The sequence below is a fragment of the Hirundo rustica genome, chromosome Z (genome assembly GCF_015227805.2).
Source record: "Hirundo rustica isolate bHirRus1 chromosome Z, bHirRus1.pri.v3, whole genome shotgun sequence".
Classification (NCBI taxonomy): domain Eukaryota; kingdom Metazoa; phylum Chordata; class Aves; order Passeriformes; family Hirundinidae; genus Hirundo; species Hirundo rustica.
Genome location: NC_053488.1, coordinates 12,537,641 through 12,556,064, shown reverse-complemented (window position 1 = coordinate 12,556,064; position 18,424 = coordinate 12,537,641). Strand labels below are relative to the sequence as shown.

Sequence of the window (18,424 nt, the reverse complement as noted above, 5' to 3'; positions counted from 1 at the left end):
TTGATGTAAGTAGACATGAGAGTTAGTAATGTTGATGAACACACATAATCTGTGAGGCTTCAGTGAAGTGATTTCCAGCTGGGCAATGACTACTCGTCACTAGTCCTGAAGAACATAAAAATTACTGAAGAAGGAAGAACTACAGTGTACCATGTTGTTTTTCTGTCATCCTCTCTCAGCGTGCTGATATGGCCAAAAAAATCCTTGAAAAACCAACTTTTTCTCTGTTTCCACTGTGGTAGCCAGCAGAATCAGCTGTAACATAAGAGTGTAAAACTGTGGATAGTTTTCAAAAATCTCTATACTACAGCAACAAAACTCAGAGAGGTCAGTAGCAGATGCTTAGTGCAAAAATATAAGAAACAAGGCTTGACAATATACTGCCACCTAATATTTGGTAATCAGACTAAAGACTTCATATGACATTCAGCCCTCTAAAGAGTGATGATGCATTTTATGAAAAAGTATTTATTTTAATTTTCTTTGAAACTATTGACTGATAATTTTTGTAGAAGTCCCTGTATTTTTATATGCAAAACCCCCGGACCAGTTAAGAATAATTATCTTTTCACTTTTGCACCATTTATGATACCATGGGTTTATATCACCCCTCTGATGTAGCTGCCAATCTGAAAGTCCTATTATAGTTTGTTCTAGTTAGCCTGCCCACGTTAGGAAGCTGCTCTGTAACTATTATCACCTTTGTAGTCGTTTTTCTGTTCCTTTTCTCGCATATCTTTCTTCAGTTTACTCTTGTAACCTTGTGGCTGTACAAAGGATTCAAACAGAGCTTCCTGTTTTATTCTCCATTTCCTTTCTAATACTTTGTACATTCCACGTATCCTTTCGGACTGCCCAGCTGAGCAAAGAGCATTGAGCTGTTTTTAGCAGCAGCTCACTCGTGTGGGCTTTCTGCAGCAGCTGCCTAGCCTGCACCATTTGTGCTTTATGCTGCCACCCTTGAGTGGCATTGGTAGGGAGACAGATTGTTGGTGAGTGGAAGCATGAGAGTGCCAAAACTGAAGGCCCAGCAGAATACAATCTTAGAGGTGACATAGCCAAACAATCGCGCATTCATAAATTAAGGAGCAGTACAGGACATAAAAGGATAAACCTCAAGAAATGGCTGTGAGAAATACAGTGTGACCCTTGTTTTGCTCAGATTCAAGGCTTTTACAGGGAATGTTTCTTCATATTGTCATCTCACAGGCTTCACTAATAAACCCACAGAAAGACGCAGTTGTGGAAGCTATGAAACCTCCAGATGTATTTCTTACTGTTTACGTGTTCATGCATTCATCAGGGTGTTTTTCTCAAGTGTCAAGTGGGAAAACTGAAGTGTTTTACTTCTGCCAAGAGAACAGCTCTGTTAGTTGTAATAATTTATGAGGATCCACATTTTTCAGAAAACATAAGTGTTCAGGGCTTAGTACTCACACTTGAACAAATATATTGTCAGTGCCAAATGACAGTGAGATGGTCTAGAAGTTACAAATTGCATGTAGCAGTGCATTACAGAAAATATATGGCTTGAAATGATGATTCACCATTCCATGCAATTCATTAGCAACATAGCTCTATATGAAGACATTGCATATGTCTGGTTTAGGGTGTTGTGAGCAGGGTCTGCCAACTTTTCAGTGGGCAAGGAAGAGGAAAAATTAACACCCCTCTGGCAATTCTGGCACTGTGGAAAAGAGACACATCCTTGAGCAACTGTTAGAAAGAAGATAAACATATGAAAAGACACTCAGAACCTCTCTTGTGTCTTAGCTTCTCTATTTGGAGAAAAACACATTCATATGTACAATATATATACATGCAGGACACAATTCCCCACGGATGACAACAGCATAAATTTTTGTGCTTCCATGCCTGTTCTGTGTAATGCCAGCTCTCTGATACTTTTCCTGAGAACAGTAGTTGAATGATGGGATCAAGGAATCACTGAATCATAGAATGGCTTGGGTTGGAAGAGATCTTAAAGATTATCTGGTTCCAACCTGCCTGCCATGGGCAGAGGCACCTTCGACTAGACCAGATTGCTCAGAGCTCCATCCAGCCTGGCCTTGAACACTTACGATTGATAAAGGTGAAGATTTGGTCCAGTGTCTAACTTCAGAAGACTTGAGGGCAATGATTTTCTTGACAAATTATTTGAGAGATACATTCAAGGTACCTCACAGTTGGCTGAATAGAGAAAAGTTTTATTAGCCTACAGATGCATAGTGTATAGAAGGAAGAGTGAAATAGTACTTTGCAGAGTTCAGCAAAAGCACTATAGAAATTTTTGACTAGTGCATAGCCTTATTGTAAAATTGAATGGCTTCTATGCCCTCAGTGCCAGGGACTGTGACTTGTAACATAAGCTCACTCACCTCATTGTCCTGGTGATTAATTTCACTAAGATTTGACTGCTGCAGAAGCAAGCTCAGAAGCCTGTGGAAGCAATGACAAAATCAGTGTGCTGTACTCCTGACTAAACTTGAAAAACTGACAGTTTTTTAAAAAACAAAATGTGCAATTTCATGGAAAATCAGTATTAGTGATGGGTACAGGTCAGAATCTTAGGTCTGAGCTTTGTCATATGAGCAAAACAAATAGGACTATGGCTTATGGTAACGACAGAAGTTTAGAACTTGGAATTAAAAGAAGATCCACTCAGAATAACTCTTGTGCCTGACTGCTGGGCTAGAATCAGAATGTGTAATACTGTACATGTGTACAGTTCTTGATAGCTTAGCAATTTGCTGTCAACATATTTTATAATGTCCTAAAGTAACAGAGATGCCAGCTTCTGTAAGGATTTTTCATTGACTTTAACTCTTGGAGTAATGCTGTAGTGTACACATTTGTGTGCATATGCGTGTATATGCATGCTTGCTGTATGTTTACACACACAAACGCCAACATTTTACAAGGCCTTACAGAATGTCTGCTGGAATAGAGCCATTATTATGGCATAAGATATAGCAATGCTCACATTCACATTTTATAGAATATTGGATTACAAACACTCCCCTCTGGTGGAGGGAACAATAAAGTAGTTACATAAAATGGTATTCAAGTACAATAATATTTTTAACACTTCCTCTTCCTTTTGCTATCTTGTGAAGATGTTTTGAAATCACTACAGGCTTGGCAAAGATGGTTGTGTTTTAAAGCAGGATGCCAAGTGTTTGGATCATGTACGTGGCTGGACCACGGAAATGAAAAACACCATCCAGTAATATGCTGTAACAAAGCCACTCCTAATATAAATGTACAGTTTTTAGGCTTCTAGCAAAAGGAAGGATGTATCCTCAGTGGATCATTGTGCAAACCTGTGGCTCATCCGAAGGTGTGAATTTGCTTCAGAACATGGACGTGAAGAAGACATGGTGTTTAGCCAGGAAAGTAAAAGATAATGAAGTACAAAGGAAGGAAATCTGTTAAGTGTAAAGATAACACAGAAACAACTGTATAAAATCCTGTGCTTGGATTGGAATGAAAATCTTTTGCTGCTTTTTATCTTCAACCACTTCTAGTGTATTTTCTGGACTGAACTGTGCTTAGGTATGTGCATTAGATTAAGCTGAGAATGTTTCATATCAAATTTGTTCTTCCCTACCAGCAATAAAGAACTAGCTATGCAAATTATTCAAAGGAAGATATTTACAGTTGCTTAGGGGATGATTTTGACAATTCTGCAAGTGAAAAATCTTATCTATAGGTAACATTTTCCTCAGGTGTTGAAGTCCAAATTTAGGGGGTTTTAAAGTAGAGTCCCTAAAGGGTGATGATTGGGAAGATCCCAGCATAGGGCTTTTGCTTTGACTTCAAATCCATTTGCATATGGATACAAATTCTTGTAGAAAAGAGCTTTTCCTTTTTTAAATGGGGTCATACTGTAGGAACTCTGAAAAGCATGACACTAGGATTGCTGTGATTGGTTTAGTAGAAGTTTGTAAAAGCAAAGCAAGATTCTGCTGTCATTTAGAAAATTACTCAGAATCTCAGAAATTCAGTGTCTGAAAACAGGTCTTGGTAAATACTGACTAGTGAGGAAAAAAAAAGTGAGATAACCATAGTATGCTTGTAAAACCCACATATCACATAGTTTTATAATCTGATACAGGGCTCTGTGGTTCAGCTCCAGATATGATCAATGACACCACTGTATGTGAAAGAAATCTCATTATTTGACTAGAATCTTTATCATCAACAAACTTTGACTGTTACACCATTAGACCATTATGGCAACATTAAGTGCTACCATTTAAATACGTAAATACCCAACCAAGCAGCTGAGGTTTCTCTGCTATCTACTCTTAAAGGCATAGATCAGGAATGGATTCTCTTTCCACCTTGCCTGTTGGGCTCTGTGGAATGCACTGGAGCACATAAATCAATTATCAAATCAATACATGAACTGTCTCTGTCTTTCCATGCTGCCTCCAGCAACATGAAGTTGTAGCAGCAGACTGACAGCTTTCAAATTTAGCTGCAAAAGCATTTCACAACTGGCCATTGCATATTCTCTTTTGGCAAGGACGTAGGAGTCAAGGGACTGACAACGACCGTGATGGAAAAACCTCTCCATTACTGTTTCAGGTCTGTGTCTGGGCATGGGGCAAACCCAGTGGGAAGAGAGAAGAAAAGGAAAATTGTGCAGAGCAAAGAAAGGTCTATTTGTATCCTTGGAGAATATGAAAAACATTCAGGGGACCCAGTGTGCTCGTGGTAGAGAAGATTAGTACTCCCTTTCACGTAGCAACATGTGTGGTGTTGGACAAGCATTGTTTTCTTTCTTGTGTTGGCTTTGTTTAATGATAGTGACCTTTATTTGCAGAAATCTCAAATTATTCTCTCCAAGTGATGCATGAAAAGCAAAGATAATGTGGAAAATAAATGAAGCTGTTAAAAAAGGCTGGAGAACTAGATCAGCAGAAATGGCCAGATGTCTGGGCTGGTCTGATATGGTTACAGCAAGGAAATCATTGACTCAGTGATTAAGTCACATGAATGTATAGCATGTACTGAATGTTTTACCTGTTTCTAATGTCTTCATGCACTTTCTATACCTTCAGGCATGATTTACTTAGGGGAGTTTTTAGAGTGAATTTATTCAGATGTACAAATCAAAATTTATTAAACCTTCCTATTGTCACAGGCTGGAATCAGAAAAAGAGAATCTTTTCTAAGAGTTCTTGTGAAGACACTCTGCACTCTGTGGCTGTTACTCTACCTTCAGTAAAAGTAGTTAAAAATGAGCCAGACCACCAATCTTTAACTTCCCCTTTATGGCTGGGGATTTCAGAGACGTCGTCTTGTGGAAAACTTTTCTCACATTTGCCATGCTACTCAGAGGAGAAGACCAGAGAAGGAGTCTCATAATACTTCATGTAGGTAGGACAGAAAGGTAGCTGGGCAGGGGAAACACAGGATTTCAACCTCTCTTACAATTATTTTCTCTCTTCCAGCTATTGCGATATTAAAACAGGCTCCTCACTTTACCTGGCCATTGATCTCTGGAACATAAGTATTGCACAATGTTTTTTTCACCTCTCAAACACCTTCAGTAACCACTAAACAAAGACATAGGTCATAAGTGTAGCTGTCACAACTATTATTGCTGCTCTGGGCTCTCCTTGGGTTGCTGGCTACCTGAGAGATTCAACCAGCACAAGCTGTGGGAGCTGGGCACATACCTCACATCAGGCTCTGCCGTGGCAGCATGTAGGGGCAACCTCCCATTTTTGTCAGGTATGTTCTGCTTAGCACCGTTTCTCAGCAGGCTGACACAGCCTTCCAGCCAGCCCTAAAAAAGAAATTGGAGCATATCAAAGAGGAAAGTGAAAAGTATATGGCCAGATATTTTCTTTTTGGTGCAGGCATTCACATGTGACTGTAACCATTTCTCTCAGCAGAGGAACTGGACTTTTATTCCTCAGTAGAGGTTTCTCAGCACTGATAGTAGTTCCTCTTTGGAGTCTGGGTCTCAAACTACCTCAGCTGTTCATTTCTCTGATGAAGTGTTTCATTTACACTGTATTTTGGCGCGTGGTTGGTTTGTTGTTGTTCTTGTTTGGTGGTTTTTTTGGTGGGTTTTTTTGGTTTGTTTGTTTATGGTTTTTGTTTGTTTGTTTGGGTTTTTTGTTTGGGGTTTTGTTTTGGTTTTTTTCTCCTGCAGCTGTGGCAAGTACTAACAGTGATTAAAAACCTGTTAATTCCTGTATCAGCAGCAAGTATTACACATATTCTTGCATGTGGATTCAATCATGCTAGATTAAACCAGGAAGATGAGCACTCAATCTGATTTTGTTTGTTAGATTTTTAGCAAGTATGGCAAATCAATGGTAAAAAAGCTTAGAGTGTGGTCTTACAAATGCTGTTGAAGAAGTTTGTATTATTGGCTGTGTTAGACTGAAAACAGCATCAAAACAAATGCGATTAATCAGTTCTTGGACTAAAACCTTCTATTGACTACCTCAACATAAAAGCAAGTAAACAGTCTGGTTGTGACTGCATAAATCTTTCTGCATATACTTAAGTCTGAAGAATATCAAGCATGAGTTTAAGAGTTTTGTTAAAACCTCAGCAGGCAATTGATCAATACCATTCCCTCCCATATGAGCTACTTTGAAACAGGCATTACGAGCATTTCTGGGGAAAATGTGTGGAATGGTGGAATCAGAACACCCCTGTTGGACCTCTTGGTGGAAGTACAAGACCATCAAATGCCACATGCAGTCTTGACTGAGCAACTCCCCTGAATTCATTTGTCTGGATAGATACTACAGCTGAATTCTCTCTGGACCTCTCGTTACATCCCTCACAAAAATAGAAATGGAAACCTAGAAGCCTGGGTGGTTTAAATCTTTTCCAGTAATTTCTTTTTTTCCAAAGAATATTTTTTCCCCACCGGGAAAAGAGGAAGTAAAAAAGAAGCGTGACACTCACTCTGGGATTTTTTAAAAATATCTTGCAGAGGAAATGTTTATTCTCAAGTTAAGTGGGGCATACTCCTTGCACTGGATGAGACTGCCTGTTTTGTTATTTTCTACACTTATTTTCTGGCTAAATATTGCATAGCTAAGCAGGAACATTGTTTCTGTTCTGAATTTTCAGGAAGAAACTAGGTGCAAGGGATGTCATTTAATTAGGCTGCCACAATCTCTGTTTAAATGAGCTGGCAGTCATCCAGCTTAACTCACTGTGCAGCCATGGCTGAACACTCCTCCCTCCTTTCTGTCCAATTAATAATGGAAACCCAGTCTGCTTGGCTAACTTGGTCCCCACTTTCTCTCTCAAACCTGAATTACCCCCTGCAAGGAGTAGAAGACTAAGGAGAAGAGGACTATCCTTGTCGCTTCAGATTCTTAAGTACAATTCCTTTCTCAAACGTCTCAGTGGGATGTCTGCCCCTCCTGTCACTTGCAATATTTATGATCTGAGCCAGTACACCAGCCCCTGCAATACCTTGGACTTCAGCTCTCAACCTGGCCATCTGAAGTCCTGCACTACAGTGAAAAGAAGCAATGCCCTGGCTCATGTGGTGTGCAGAACACATGACTGCAGATCACCAGAATTTGAGATAGGGAAGCCCTCACTTGAGCATAAATATCTAACGCTGAGTATGCAAGGGGGAGAAGTCAATCTGCATATTAAGATCAAGAGGGGACTTTCAGTGTCCAAAAAAAAAATTGATTTTCTTGTAAGACCCTCATATCTGCATTGATTTTATAAGCCAAAAGAGAAAGTACACTTTGACAGGAGTCTCTGATATGAGTCCTGATCCTCTTGTAATAATTGCTCCAGCTTTGCATCATAGGGAAGTTTCAAAACCAATTTCACTGTTGTCTAGAACCAAATGTTTTGTGCTCTTTTTTTTTCCCCCTGTAGTATAAACAGAAATCTTATTTGGTCTGCACATTTACTCCCATCACTTGTCCCCCAAGTCTTGGTACCAAATAAGTTGCCAGAGATAAACTGGTACGTCCACAAGCATCTTGAGTATTAATATTGGCTCCCATCTTCAACAGAAGCTTCACTGTGTCAGCCTGGCGTCCTGACACAGCATGCATCAAAGGTGTGCAACCTGGGGAAGAAAGACAAATTTATTTTACAATTTAATTGTGTCATGCCTATAAGATACAGTTTCTTATTTTCTAATGTGAACACTAGAAGTTAACAAATCCTTTCTCTGACAACTGCCCAATAGTTGTACTCAGCTTTTTTTAGTCAGGAAGTAACTTCTATAAGAGTCACTGACCACTGATTTTAAAAAGAACATGACTATATTAGCAAAAGCTTTTGCCTCGTCAGCTCTGCTTCTGGAGGGAAAAGTGCTTTTCTGTTGATAAGTTCCCAAAATGAACTTTTGGCTTTGGTACACCATTTTGGAGAACGGTATTCTTCAGAATGACTAGCAGCCAGATGGTGCATGCCTAATTTTCTCAAACCCCAGCTTCATTCTGTCAGTGTATTCAACAGACTTACGAAATCAAGCTGTGTCCCTTGCAAAGGAATAAAAGTGTGAGTTGGCCTTTTATGCAGAGAACAACTTAATTTGAAGTCTGGATTTGCTCTAGGATATTTTATTTCCTGTTTTTATGAGAACTTTTTTAATATCCTGCAAAATTTTTCTGTTTTGTAAACCCCCTGAAATCTACACTTAAACCTAATACTCAAATTTCTTTGTGAAGTATTGTATCATTTAATTGCTTCCTCTTCCTTCCATTCTGTTAACTGTTGATAAACAGCAAGATATTTTCCTGCAGAATCTGACACGGCAATTTAAAATTACTAGGCTGGGAACAAACATGAGTGTAAGAAACTATAAGACTATTAGAAACTTCATATATAATTGAAGAATAATTATTTTTACTGGACTCAATGAGTTTGCTGAGGAAATGTGCTACTCAACCTGAGGTGATGCCAAGCGTGACAGATGTGCAAGGATATGAGCTGTATGATTTATGCTGGAAAACTGGTCTTTGGTTGTATTTGCATGGACAGCCTAGGAAACAAGTTAGTTCCAGAGCTGAAGTACTCCTGGCCAGTCCATCTCCACCTTCTTCATCCACCATTCATACCTAGTCTTCCTCCCGTTAACAAGCGAACAGGGACCATTTCGTCTTGAGTAAATTTTCCCTACTAACCACTAGATGTTTTAAAGCTATCACTTAGAATGCCAGGTGTCAGAAAAATCGGTAGCTTGGTAAAAGCTGTTAAAGATTAGAAAAGACAGTGTTCATATGGACCCTTTATAAGAAACTGCAAGTAAAAAATACTTCTGATAAAAAAAAAGTTGTCCTTAAGAACAGCTTCCAGAGGTCTGTGGTTCTTACTCAGGAAATAGATGCATATAAAACCCAGCCAATGTACAATAAATTGCAATAACATTACATAGTAACTTGAACACAAAATGAGCACAGCCTGACAGATAAAACAGATAATTTAGATAACTGCACATTGTATAACCAATCCTTTTGCAAAAAATTACTTGACAAAACCATTCAAACTATGACTGTACACATACTATAACCTCTGCTTTAGAGATGCGCAGAATGTATGTCATTTGCCATTGGTAAAAGTATTTTTTCCTCCCCTGAAATGTCAGCAGTTTCTCAGCATCTCCCTAAATAAGATAAACTAAATAAATCGTAAAGTACTGTCTAATTATAGCAAAACAGCTTATTTGTAGTCATATAAAAATATCTTAGAATTACAGGGGGAAGGAATTATCCAAACTGCATTTCCAGTGGCTGTTCCAAAAAATAACTCAAATTTCCCATATTCTGCTACCAAATATAATTTGCTGAACACAAAAATCAGAATAAAAAAAATGGAAAGTTTAATTTGCAAGCTGAAGCAACAGATCTCCTGAGAACAAACTCGGCCTTCATTTACCCTCTCTGTCACAAGACTCCAGGATGGAAGGATCCTCCCGGATCACTGCAGTCAGGGTGCTGACATCGCCATTAGCTGCTGCTTGGTATACCACAGCCAAGTCGATCTCTTCTGCTGCATCAGCTGCAGAGAAGGAGCACATCCGTGAGTAAACAGAGAGCAAGTACAAATGATAAACAGTGAAACTAATGACACTTGTCTCACTGAGTTTAAATGACTGTAACTTGGGGTGGAACAAAGTGTATCTAAACAGCACTGTGGTTTTTGTTAGTCATCTGAAACTTACTTTTCATCATAACTTCTTCCAAAAACTTTCAAACATAGACACTGAGAGGACTTAGGAAAAATTCTGGGAAGTTTCCACTTCTTGTAAGAAATCATACTAACGTAACGTGACTTGAAAAAAAATGCAATAACTGAACTAGCTCATAATATTTCTGGCTCCACTTTTATGAGATAGGATGAAATCAGGACTCAGAAGTTTTCAATTTCAGTGTTATCCTAGCACCAGTCTGAGGTTTTTCACTTCCCTGCAATGTCCAAGGGAATTCTCATCTCGGGAGAGTAAACTTCTGGCAGCCATGACTTGTGTTGATAATTCCTGCAAAAAGGAAAAGTGGACTATTGCTTGGAACCCAGGAAAGGTTTATTTTGTTTGGCAGCTACAGTGTGAGTTGTTATTTAAAGCAGATGCCTTGCAGGACCTGTTCTGGAACATTCCTCAGACTTTTCTTTCTAAAGAAATAAAAGGAATGATTCTCTTTGCCTCTTTGCTTTTCACTTCTTTTCAGACTGGTCATCCCATGCTCATACACCTCTTTTGGCTTCAAGTGGACTATTAACCTCTTAACTCTAGGATTCAAAAGAGTAGATTTTTTTGGTGCAGGGTCAAATCTGATGTAATGGTAAAATGCTCTAGATATGTATTATTAGTCAGAAACAGTCTCATGTTTCTGATCCCTATTAATTCAAAAAGTAGTACAGCTGCAGTGAGCTGTAGTGTTCACAATGGCTGAGGGTCTGTTGAGGTTTAACCCCAGATAACCCCAATGTTCCGTCACTGCCCTGACCCCCGTGGGGTGGGAAGGAGATTCAGAAAATGGTGAAATTGGTGTTAAGATAAGGACAGTTTAATAACTGAAATAACAAATAACACATCATCACCACCACCACCAGAACATCATCATTAATTGCAACAAAAGGAGAGAAAGAGATGAACAAAACCCAAGAAAGGCAAGTGATGCACAACAGAGTTGCTCGCCGCCTGCTGACTGATGCCCAGCCTGTCATGCAGTAGCTCCCCCCAGCTCACACCCTGCCCGTGTCGGTCTGTGTGTGGAATATCCCTTTGGCCAGGTCGGGTCAGCTCTCCTGGCCCTGCTCCCACAGCCTCCTGGGCACCTGATTGCTGCAGAGCATGGGACACTGAAATGTCCTGGATTTAGAGTGACCACTAACTAGGAACAGCTAAAACAGCACTGTGTTTTCAACATTAGGGTCATATTTAATGAAAAATACAGCACTGTATTGGCTGCTAAGAAGAAAATTAACTCTATTCCAGGCTGAACCAGGACAGGGTCAGAGCTATAGAACATATCACTTGTCCAGCCACTGCACTACCTTGTTAGCCCAAGAAAATGCCTAAATCACACTAGAGAGTTGATCAAAGTAAAGACAGATTAAGTGACTGGTGACTTATCTGTACTATCAAACTTCTGGAGATAGCAGGATTATGTAAACTGTGCAGAAAAAAGGGGGATAGTTTAAAAACCTCTGAAAAATTACTATAAAGCTGCAATCATAATCAAATATTACATTATTTGTAACACATTGGTAGAAATGATATTTTAAACACTGTCATATTTTTTGAGTGATAAAAGGTCTTTAAATATTATTGTAAAGTATTAGTCACACTACTCATGTTGTTATCAGACGCTGTCTCAGAAGAACCTGCATGAGCTCTATGCTGGGCTTCACAGCCTAGCCTAATTCTCCACGTGACCTTCTCTCACTGGGTGCAACCAGCACTCTGGACTTCAAAATTTGGCTGCCATGGAAACACAGTCTGCTCTTACCCTGGAACAGTTTAGTTTATCAAAGCTGGAACACTTTGTGAGTTTGGGAAAATTAAAAAACTGATGTTAATCTGCCTTTGCCACAGATTCCATCTCTATTTCCCCTCAGCTAAAGATAATCTAATCTATTTTCTTTTTTCTAACTCATATTTTAAATTACACACTTCATGAAGTTTGTGAATAAAAATGTTAACTTGATTTTTATTCTGTGGAGGTGTCTGTTGCTGAGGCAACTATTCATTTGGCTCAGAAGGTTTGTCCTGTGGACCTGGGAGATCCAGAGAGATGAGGAGTCATTGCTGCCAGAGACTCATCATCAGTGACTAGAACATGAAGGAAAAAAAGTGACTTTACCACTGGTCCAGTTAATAATATTTCCTTATTATATCAGACCCGAAGATACCTCTCACAATTGGTACACTCAGCAAAAACACATTAATGGCAAGCTCGGGTCTGAGTGGTTGATAACTTGTGTTGCTCCTCCTGTCCAGTCTCTGGAGGTACACAGGGGATACCAGCCCTGAGCACTGACATGGCTCCTCTCGTGGCTGCTGTCGTGTACAGCTGTGCAGGTACAACATACCCACTGTGTGGGTATGGTACAGAGAAGATGCTGCTGGCACCGGGAAAGAAACTGCTAGATGTACTGAGGTAGACAGCGAATAAAAGGTGCCCTCACCTCCTTTCATGCATTACACATGTAAATTCTGTACTCTTTTTTTGCCTCATAGGTAGTGTTAAGTATGCAAGTTGTGAGTCAGGAGCAGGGAAATCTAGCCACACAAGGGAAATCTCCATCTCCTGAGCAGAGCAGCTGCTTACCTGGAGGGCGCTGTGGCAGGAAGATAAGGACAAGGGTGCACTCCTTCATGTGGGCCTCTGAGTATCTCTGCCCTTTTTCCTCTAGATAAAACCAAGATACTTCCCCTTTACTTCTGCTGGTCTCAGTCTGGTTTCCCCAGAGCAATTATCCTTTTGTATGTAGAGAGGAAGTAGGATGGATGGATGGATGGATGGATGGATGGAAGGATGGATGGATGGAAGGAAGGAAGAATGGATGGAAGGAAAAATAAATGAAGTTTAGCTCCTGCCTCTTCTTGCAGAACACAGTTTCATTCCTGTTCAAAGATGGTGGCATGAAGCCACAAAGATTTACACTTCCCCACCCATGAGTCCTCGCTGCCAGAGCAAGGAGAGGCAGGTGCAGCAGAGTGTCACCCTGCCTGGGAGCCTGGGCCAGGAGGAATGGGTGAGCACTCATGCTGGGATCTGAATGAAGTTGACTGAGACAAACTCCATTTCTGTAGGGTGACACAACTTCAGGTGGGGTGTCTTGACCTCTATGATTGTGGATGGGGAGTGAGAAGGAAGACAGATAAATGGTCTTCTGATGCTTCACATGACAAAAAGCAGGAAATGCTGAGAGAGCCTGGATGTCATTTGTGCTGGATTCACCTGGCTCCAGGTGAACAACATGACTACTTCATCTTCCTCTGGCTTACCCTGTCAAGGAATGGAGAAATACGGACAAAAGCTAGTAGGACATTTATTTTTGAAGATACCTTCCTGGGCAGAAGAGCAATGGTTCAGAGAGTGGGCGTTTTGCAGAAGGCAACAGTGAAGTACTGAATGCTTGTGTATCCCCCCGTGTGATCTTACCAGGCTGGGGGCTTGGCTGTGGCTGGGGCACAAGCACCACATGGCAGAAAGGGATTGTGAACAACTAAATGTCTGAATCTTCATCTTCTAATGTGTTAAGAGTTACTCCCATTATTATCTTGCAGTTCTATAAATGCCAGTAAGTACTGGTCTCATTTCAAATACATTTTACATTTTAGAGAATTGCTGTAATACTGGTGAAGGGAACGTGTCAGTCAGATTGAGAAAGGCAGAAGATCTATTTAAGTGCTTGGGTACAGAGAAAGGCAGGGGAGAAACTGCAGGTTGGTAGCAGTGGTGTAGAAGGATCTGGAAGAAAAGACTAAATGATATACAGGGTGGTGCTAAAATCCTCAGAAACAATCAAAGTTAGACACCAATCTATCTGAAATAAGCTGCAGCATTTTAAGAATATATAATTTATTCAAGGCAAGGTAATTTTCTTTTGGTCAGAAAAGGGGGTCTATAAAAAGACAACAGAGTGATCACAGGATTCAGAGCAACGAAATTGTGTTTCTCATTACATTAATTCTCCTCTGACCCTACTATGAAGAACGCATGTTTTACATGATTTTTGATGTTGGCTGATGTGCTGTTTTACAAAGTGCACATTAGGTATACGTAAGTGCATGCTTTCTAGTGCATTGGATTTTTAAGTTCTAAATAAATTTGCTGGAGCTTGCTGTATGTGGTCTTGACAATGGTTGATTTTGGACTTGCTAAACCCCAAGATACTAAAAATTGAAGACAGAATAATAGGATAATTCACATTCATTGTGAGGAAGAAATATTTGTGCATGTAATTTACTACCCTCTGTCTCATAATCCCTCTTGTCCCCACCACTAGCCAAAGGCTATATGTGATTTTCTACACCTTGTTGTCAGGACACAATACTGGGTAGTTTATTTGTTTTCAGCATGTCAGTGTAAAGGGTCAGTGGGAGGTGGATGAGTGCAGTTTTTGAAAACCACAGCTTACTCTCTACTACTGCATTTTTATTGAACTCTTAAGGAAGTAATAATCCCTGTGTGTGCCTGGCAGTGCATGCACCAGTACAGGCCTTTGTCTGGCTTCACTGTTTATTTAGTAAACATTTGAAATCAGAAACAGCACACATTTATTTAAATGGCACCAAGCAATAATAGGAGGGAAGGGGTTTCTGGTTCTGCTTGCCTTCTGTAAATCCCACATTCCTGTTACTATTTTGAGTATTGTAAGATATTATTGAGCACTACTGTAAGACATGTTGCAAGGAGACAATATGATTTTCAAACTTGGAATGCTGGGGATTTATTTTTATTTCTAGTTGAGAGAGTCTTCTGAGGTGTGGGATGGAGAAAAAAGGGGTTTTGGGGAAAGCTGAATTATTTTTTTGGACCAACAGAGAGAAATTTAGTGTGTTTGAAAGATAGTTTGTATTCCTCCATTGTTATAAATTGCTGCAATGAAAGACTTCTTGCTAAAAAAATTATGCCTGCTTAAATCAATAATGTGCCAACACATTAAGATATATTTCGACAAAATCCACTGTACATGTAAGTTTAGAATAGAGTGTTCTTCACATGGTAATCAATGAGCTCAGTATCCCATCACTGTGTTTTGTGCTCCTGCTCCCCATCCACTTACCACAAAGCTATCAGAGAAGGCACACAGTAAATCACAAATCAATCACCCAGTGAGCAAACATTCCTGCAGCACCGGTGAAGCAGAGATGATGAATGTATAGTGAAGAAACCTTCTGGCAGGGGAGCTGACGGAGGTGGAGAGTGACACAGGCTGCAGGTGATTCTGGACAGAAACTAGGATGGGTCAGCGTGGAGAGTGGCCTGGCAGCAGGATGGGGTGCAGATCAGGAGCAAGGGGAGGTATAGGCAAGTGTTGCCTCCCAGTCCTATCTCTTCTATCTGGATAAACTCGTCTGGGTCCATGGTCTCCTGCTTTGCTTTCTGCCCCCTAAGCCATCTGTAGACTTGGCTTTGCCGTCCCCAGCCCTGTTGATACTGCAGCCTCATTTCTGGCACCACTTCCACTGGCTCCCTGGCAGCCATCCCGATGGCACTGAGCATGCAGGGTTTTACCTCTGCCTCCCCACTCACAGTGCTACAGAAGCAGAGGCTGGAATGGCTGTTTAGAGCTGCAGAAGCAAGTCATCCCCACACCTCTGTCCTGCTGGGAAAAATGCTCCTTACGTCATTCACATATGATTTAGGAAGACCTGTTTCTTTTCCTTCTACCCCCTCCTACCACTGCACTTCCCTTTCTCCTTTATACTTGTTGCTAGTAGCTTTCTTCTCTCTTGTCACTCAGTTTCACAGTTTCGTCCCCCACTACATGGGGGTTCCAGCTGGGTTGATGTAGAAAAGTACTCACAAGACTTGCTTGTGCTTTGAAGTGCTGCTGTGGCTGAAAGGCAGCCATCAACCCACCACTTTATACGGACTGTATTCACTTTGGGTTCACCAAAGAAGTGTAGGCAAGCATAAAAGTACAACCTGTAGCACTCAGCTGCGCAAAGAGCAGTGCCTTGTTTTCCTCCTGCTTTCATTTTTGTTCCACAGTCAGCCCCTTTGTTGTGGGGCCTGCATGGCCACGTCAGCTCAGGTATTTTGCAGGTCTGCACACATATTGCTTGGTAAGCCAACCTAAACAAGAAATTTGTTGCAACAGGCATAATCAAACAATGATTATGCTTCCTGCTTTGGGAACATAAAAGGAATGCCACTACACTTGAAGTGGATTAAACCATAAGACATAAAACCTTGTATTGGCAAATAAAGACATGAAATTTAACATTTAACATCAAAGTAGACAAGAAAGAGACATCTGTATATCCACAGCAACCTTACAATATAGAAAATGTTTGTGCTGGGGATTTTAGTGATATGTTAAATTTGCAATTATGGCAATACTCACCTATACACGCAAATTTCCTAAAGCAAAGTATTTCACCTGTCAGCTTCTAGTCCTTTTAGCGTAGACTTATGAAAACCAGCTGTTTCTTAAATTTTTTACTCCACTTTAAACTGCTGTTTGCTAGTACTGCAACTGTTTTTAATATCTCTAACCACAAGAAAGCCAATATACAAAATAAATATATATATATACATCTCTCGGTGCTAACCATAAGAGTAACTAGATGCCGTTGCTATTCTCCTGAAAATTAATTTTTAGAAATCACTGTAGCAATAGACTGAAATATCTGTCCAGTTTCAAACTGATGGAAGAAATTCCTTTACATGAAACCAAAATAAACCTAATCTTTCCGAAAAATTCATGTTATTGATTCTGTCAAGTAACCTCAGTACATTTGCATGGGACGCATTCGAGGACCAGAGGATTTTGAAATTAGTAGCACGTGACTTACCTTTGTGCTGGTCAAACACAGATGAGGAACTGAAATCCATTGTGATCTATCTCATTATTCACAATCGGACCAGACAAATGCCACCTCCAGGGTTTTCAGGGTACAATCTCATATATTACAGTACACAGTGAAACGACAGCTGTCACCAGTCTTCCCCTCAGAGAATTAAACCCGCTTTACGGCCGCAGTTTGATGCCAAGGCAAGAGCCTGATGGAAAACATATTCTGCTAAGGACTCTCTTAAAAAGAAGCCCTTGGAAGCTTATCTGAGATTCTGAAAAACGCCACTCGTCTTCAGCGAGTGGGAGAGCCGGCGAGCGGCTCCGAGCACCCGCAGCCGCGGCAGCGCGCCCAGGGCAGCGTGAGGGGCCCGCGCTGGCACACGGAGCATGTGCAGAGCGCCCGCGGGCGCGGGGCCTCGCAGCCCCGCCGCTCGCCACGGGCCCGCAGAACAGCCGGGCCCGCAGAACAGCCGAGCCCGCCGCTCGCCACGGGCCCGCCGCTCGCCACAGCCCCGCCGCTCGCCACGGACCCGCAGAGCAGCCGGGGCCGCCGCTCGCCACAGCCCGCGCCGCCTCCGCCCGAGCACGGGGAGGGATACCACCTGAGTGAGCACCAGCGCAGGGAACACAATTCACGGGGCCTTCCCGCCTCAGTTTGGAACTGGTTAGGGTTAGTCAAGGGACAACGAAAGGACAGTAACTGAGAGCAAAGCACTGCGGCTGGAGCGGACAGTGCTAGCTGCAATAGCACAGCGCAGTAGATACATCGTGCACATCTGTGCTGGTTTTGGCTGGGGTAGAATTTATTTTCTTCACAGCGTCTGGTGTGGAGCTGTGATTTGGATTTCTGCTGGAAATAGTGTTGATAACACAGGGATGTTTTAGTCACTGCTGAGCAGTGTGCAGCTCTTGCAAGGCCTTTTCTGCTCCTCACCGTGTCCCACCAGCGAGGAGTCTGGAGGGGTTACAAGGAGCTGGGAGGGGACACAGCCAGGGCAGCTGCCCACAGGTGACTGCAGGGGTGTGCCATTCCCTGCGGTGGCATGCTCAGCATACAGAGCTGGAGCGAGGAGGAAGGAGGGGATTGTCAGAGTGATGGCGTTTGTCTTCCCAAGTCACAGCTGTGTGTTGGAGCCCTGCTGTCCTGGGGTTGGCTGAACTCCTGCCTGCCCATGGAAGGGGTGAATAAATCCTTTGTTTTGCTTTGCTTTTACTTTTCCTATTAAACTGTCTCTAACTCAACCCATGAGTTAATTCACTTTTACTCCTCCAGTTCTCTTCCCCATCCCACTCTGGACTGCATGGGGCTGGGCTGCTGGCTTAGATTAAACCATGGCAACAGGGGATGTCAGACCCAGGGTCTGTAACTTCAAACCCAGTACTGCCAAACTGTCTTCACACTTTGTTTTTGATCAGACCTCTGGCTTAA

The 18,424-nt window shown here is 41.5% G+C and overlaps 1 protein-coding gene across 6 annotated transcripts in view; it reads right to left on the bottom strand.

Moving 5' to 3' along the window:
• Positions 1-17,377, bottom strand: part of ANKRD55 (ankyrin repeat domain 55) — a 46,872-nt gene extending 29,495 nt beyond the window's left edge. For 3 of the 6 annotated variants that reach the window (XM_040090081.2, XM_040090083.2, XM_040090087.2), the window contains exons 1-5: positions 16,994-17,334; positions 9,895-10,017; positions 7,950-8,080; positions 5,691-5,800; positions 2,379-2,439 (exon numbers count right to left, since the gene is read on the bottom strand). In XM_040090081.2, coding sequence (XP_039946015.1) covers positions 2,379-2,439; positions 5,691-5,800; positions 7,950-8,080; positions 9,895-10,017; positions 16,994-17,033 — 465 coding nt within the window. In that variant the 5' untranslated portion in view covers positions 17,034-17,334. Of the gene's footprint in view, positions 1-2,378; positions 2,440-5,690; positions 5,801-7,949; positions 8,081-9,894; positions 10,018-10,180; positions 10,218-16,993 lie in introns of those variants that run through there. The other 3 variants (XM_040090085.2, XM_040090086.1, XM_040090084.2) reach the window with 3 other exon arrangements.
• Positions 17,378-18,424: the final 1,047 nt, after the last annotated feature.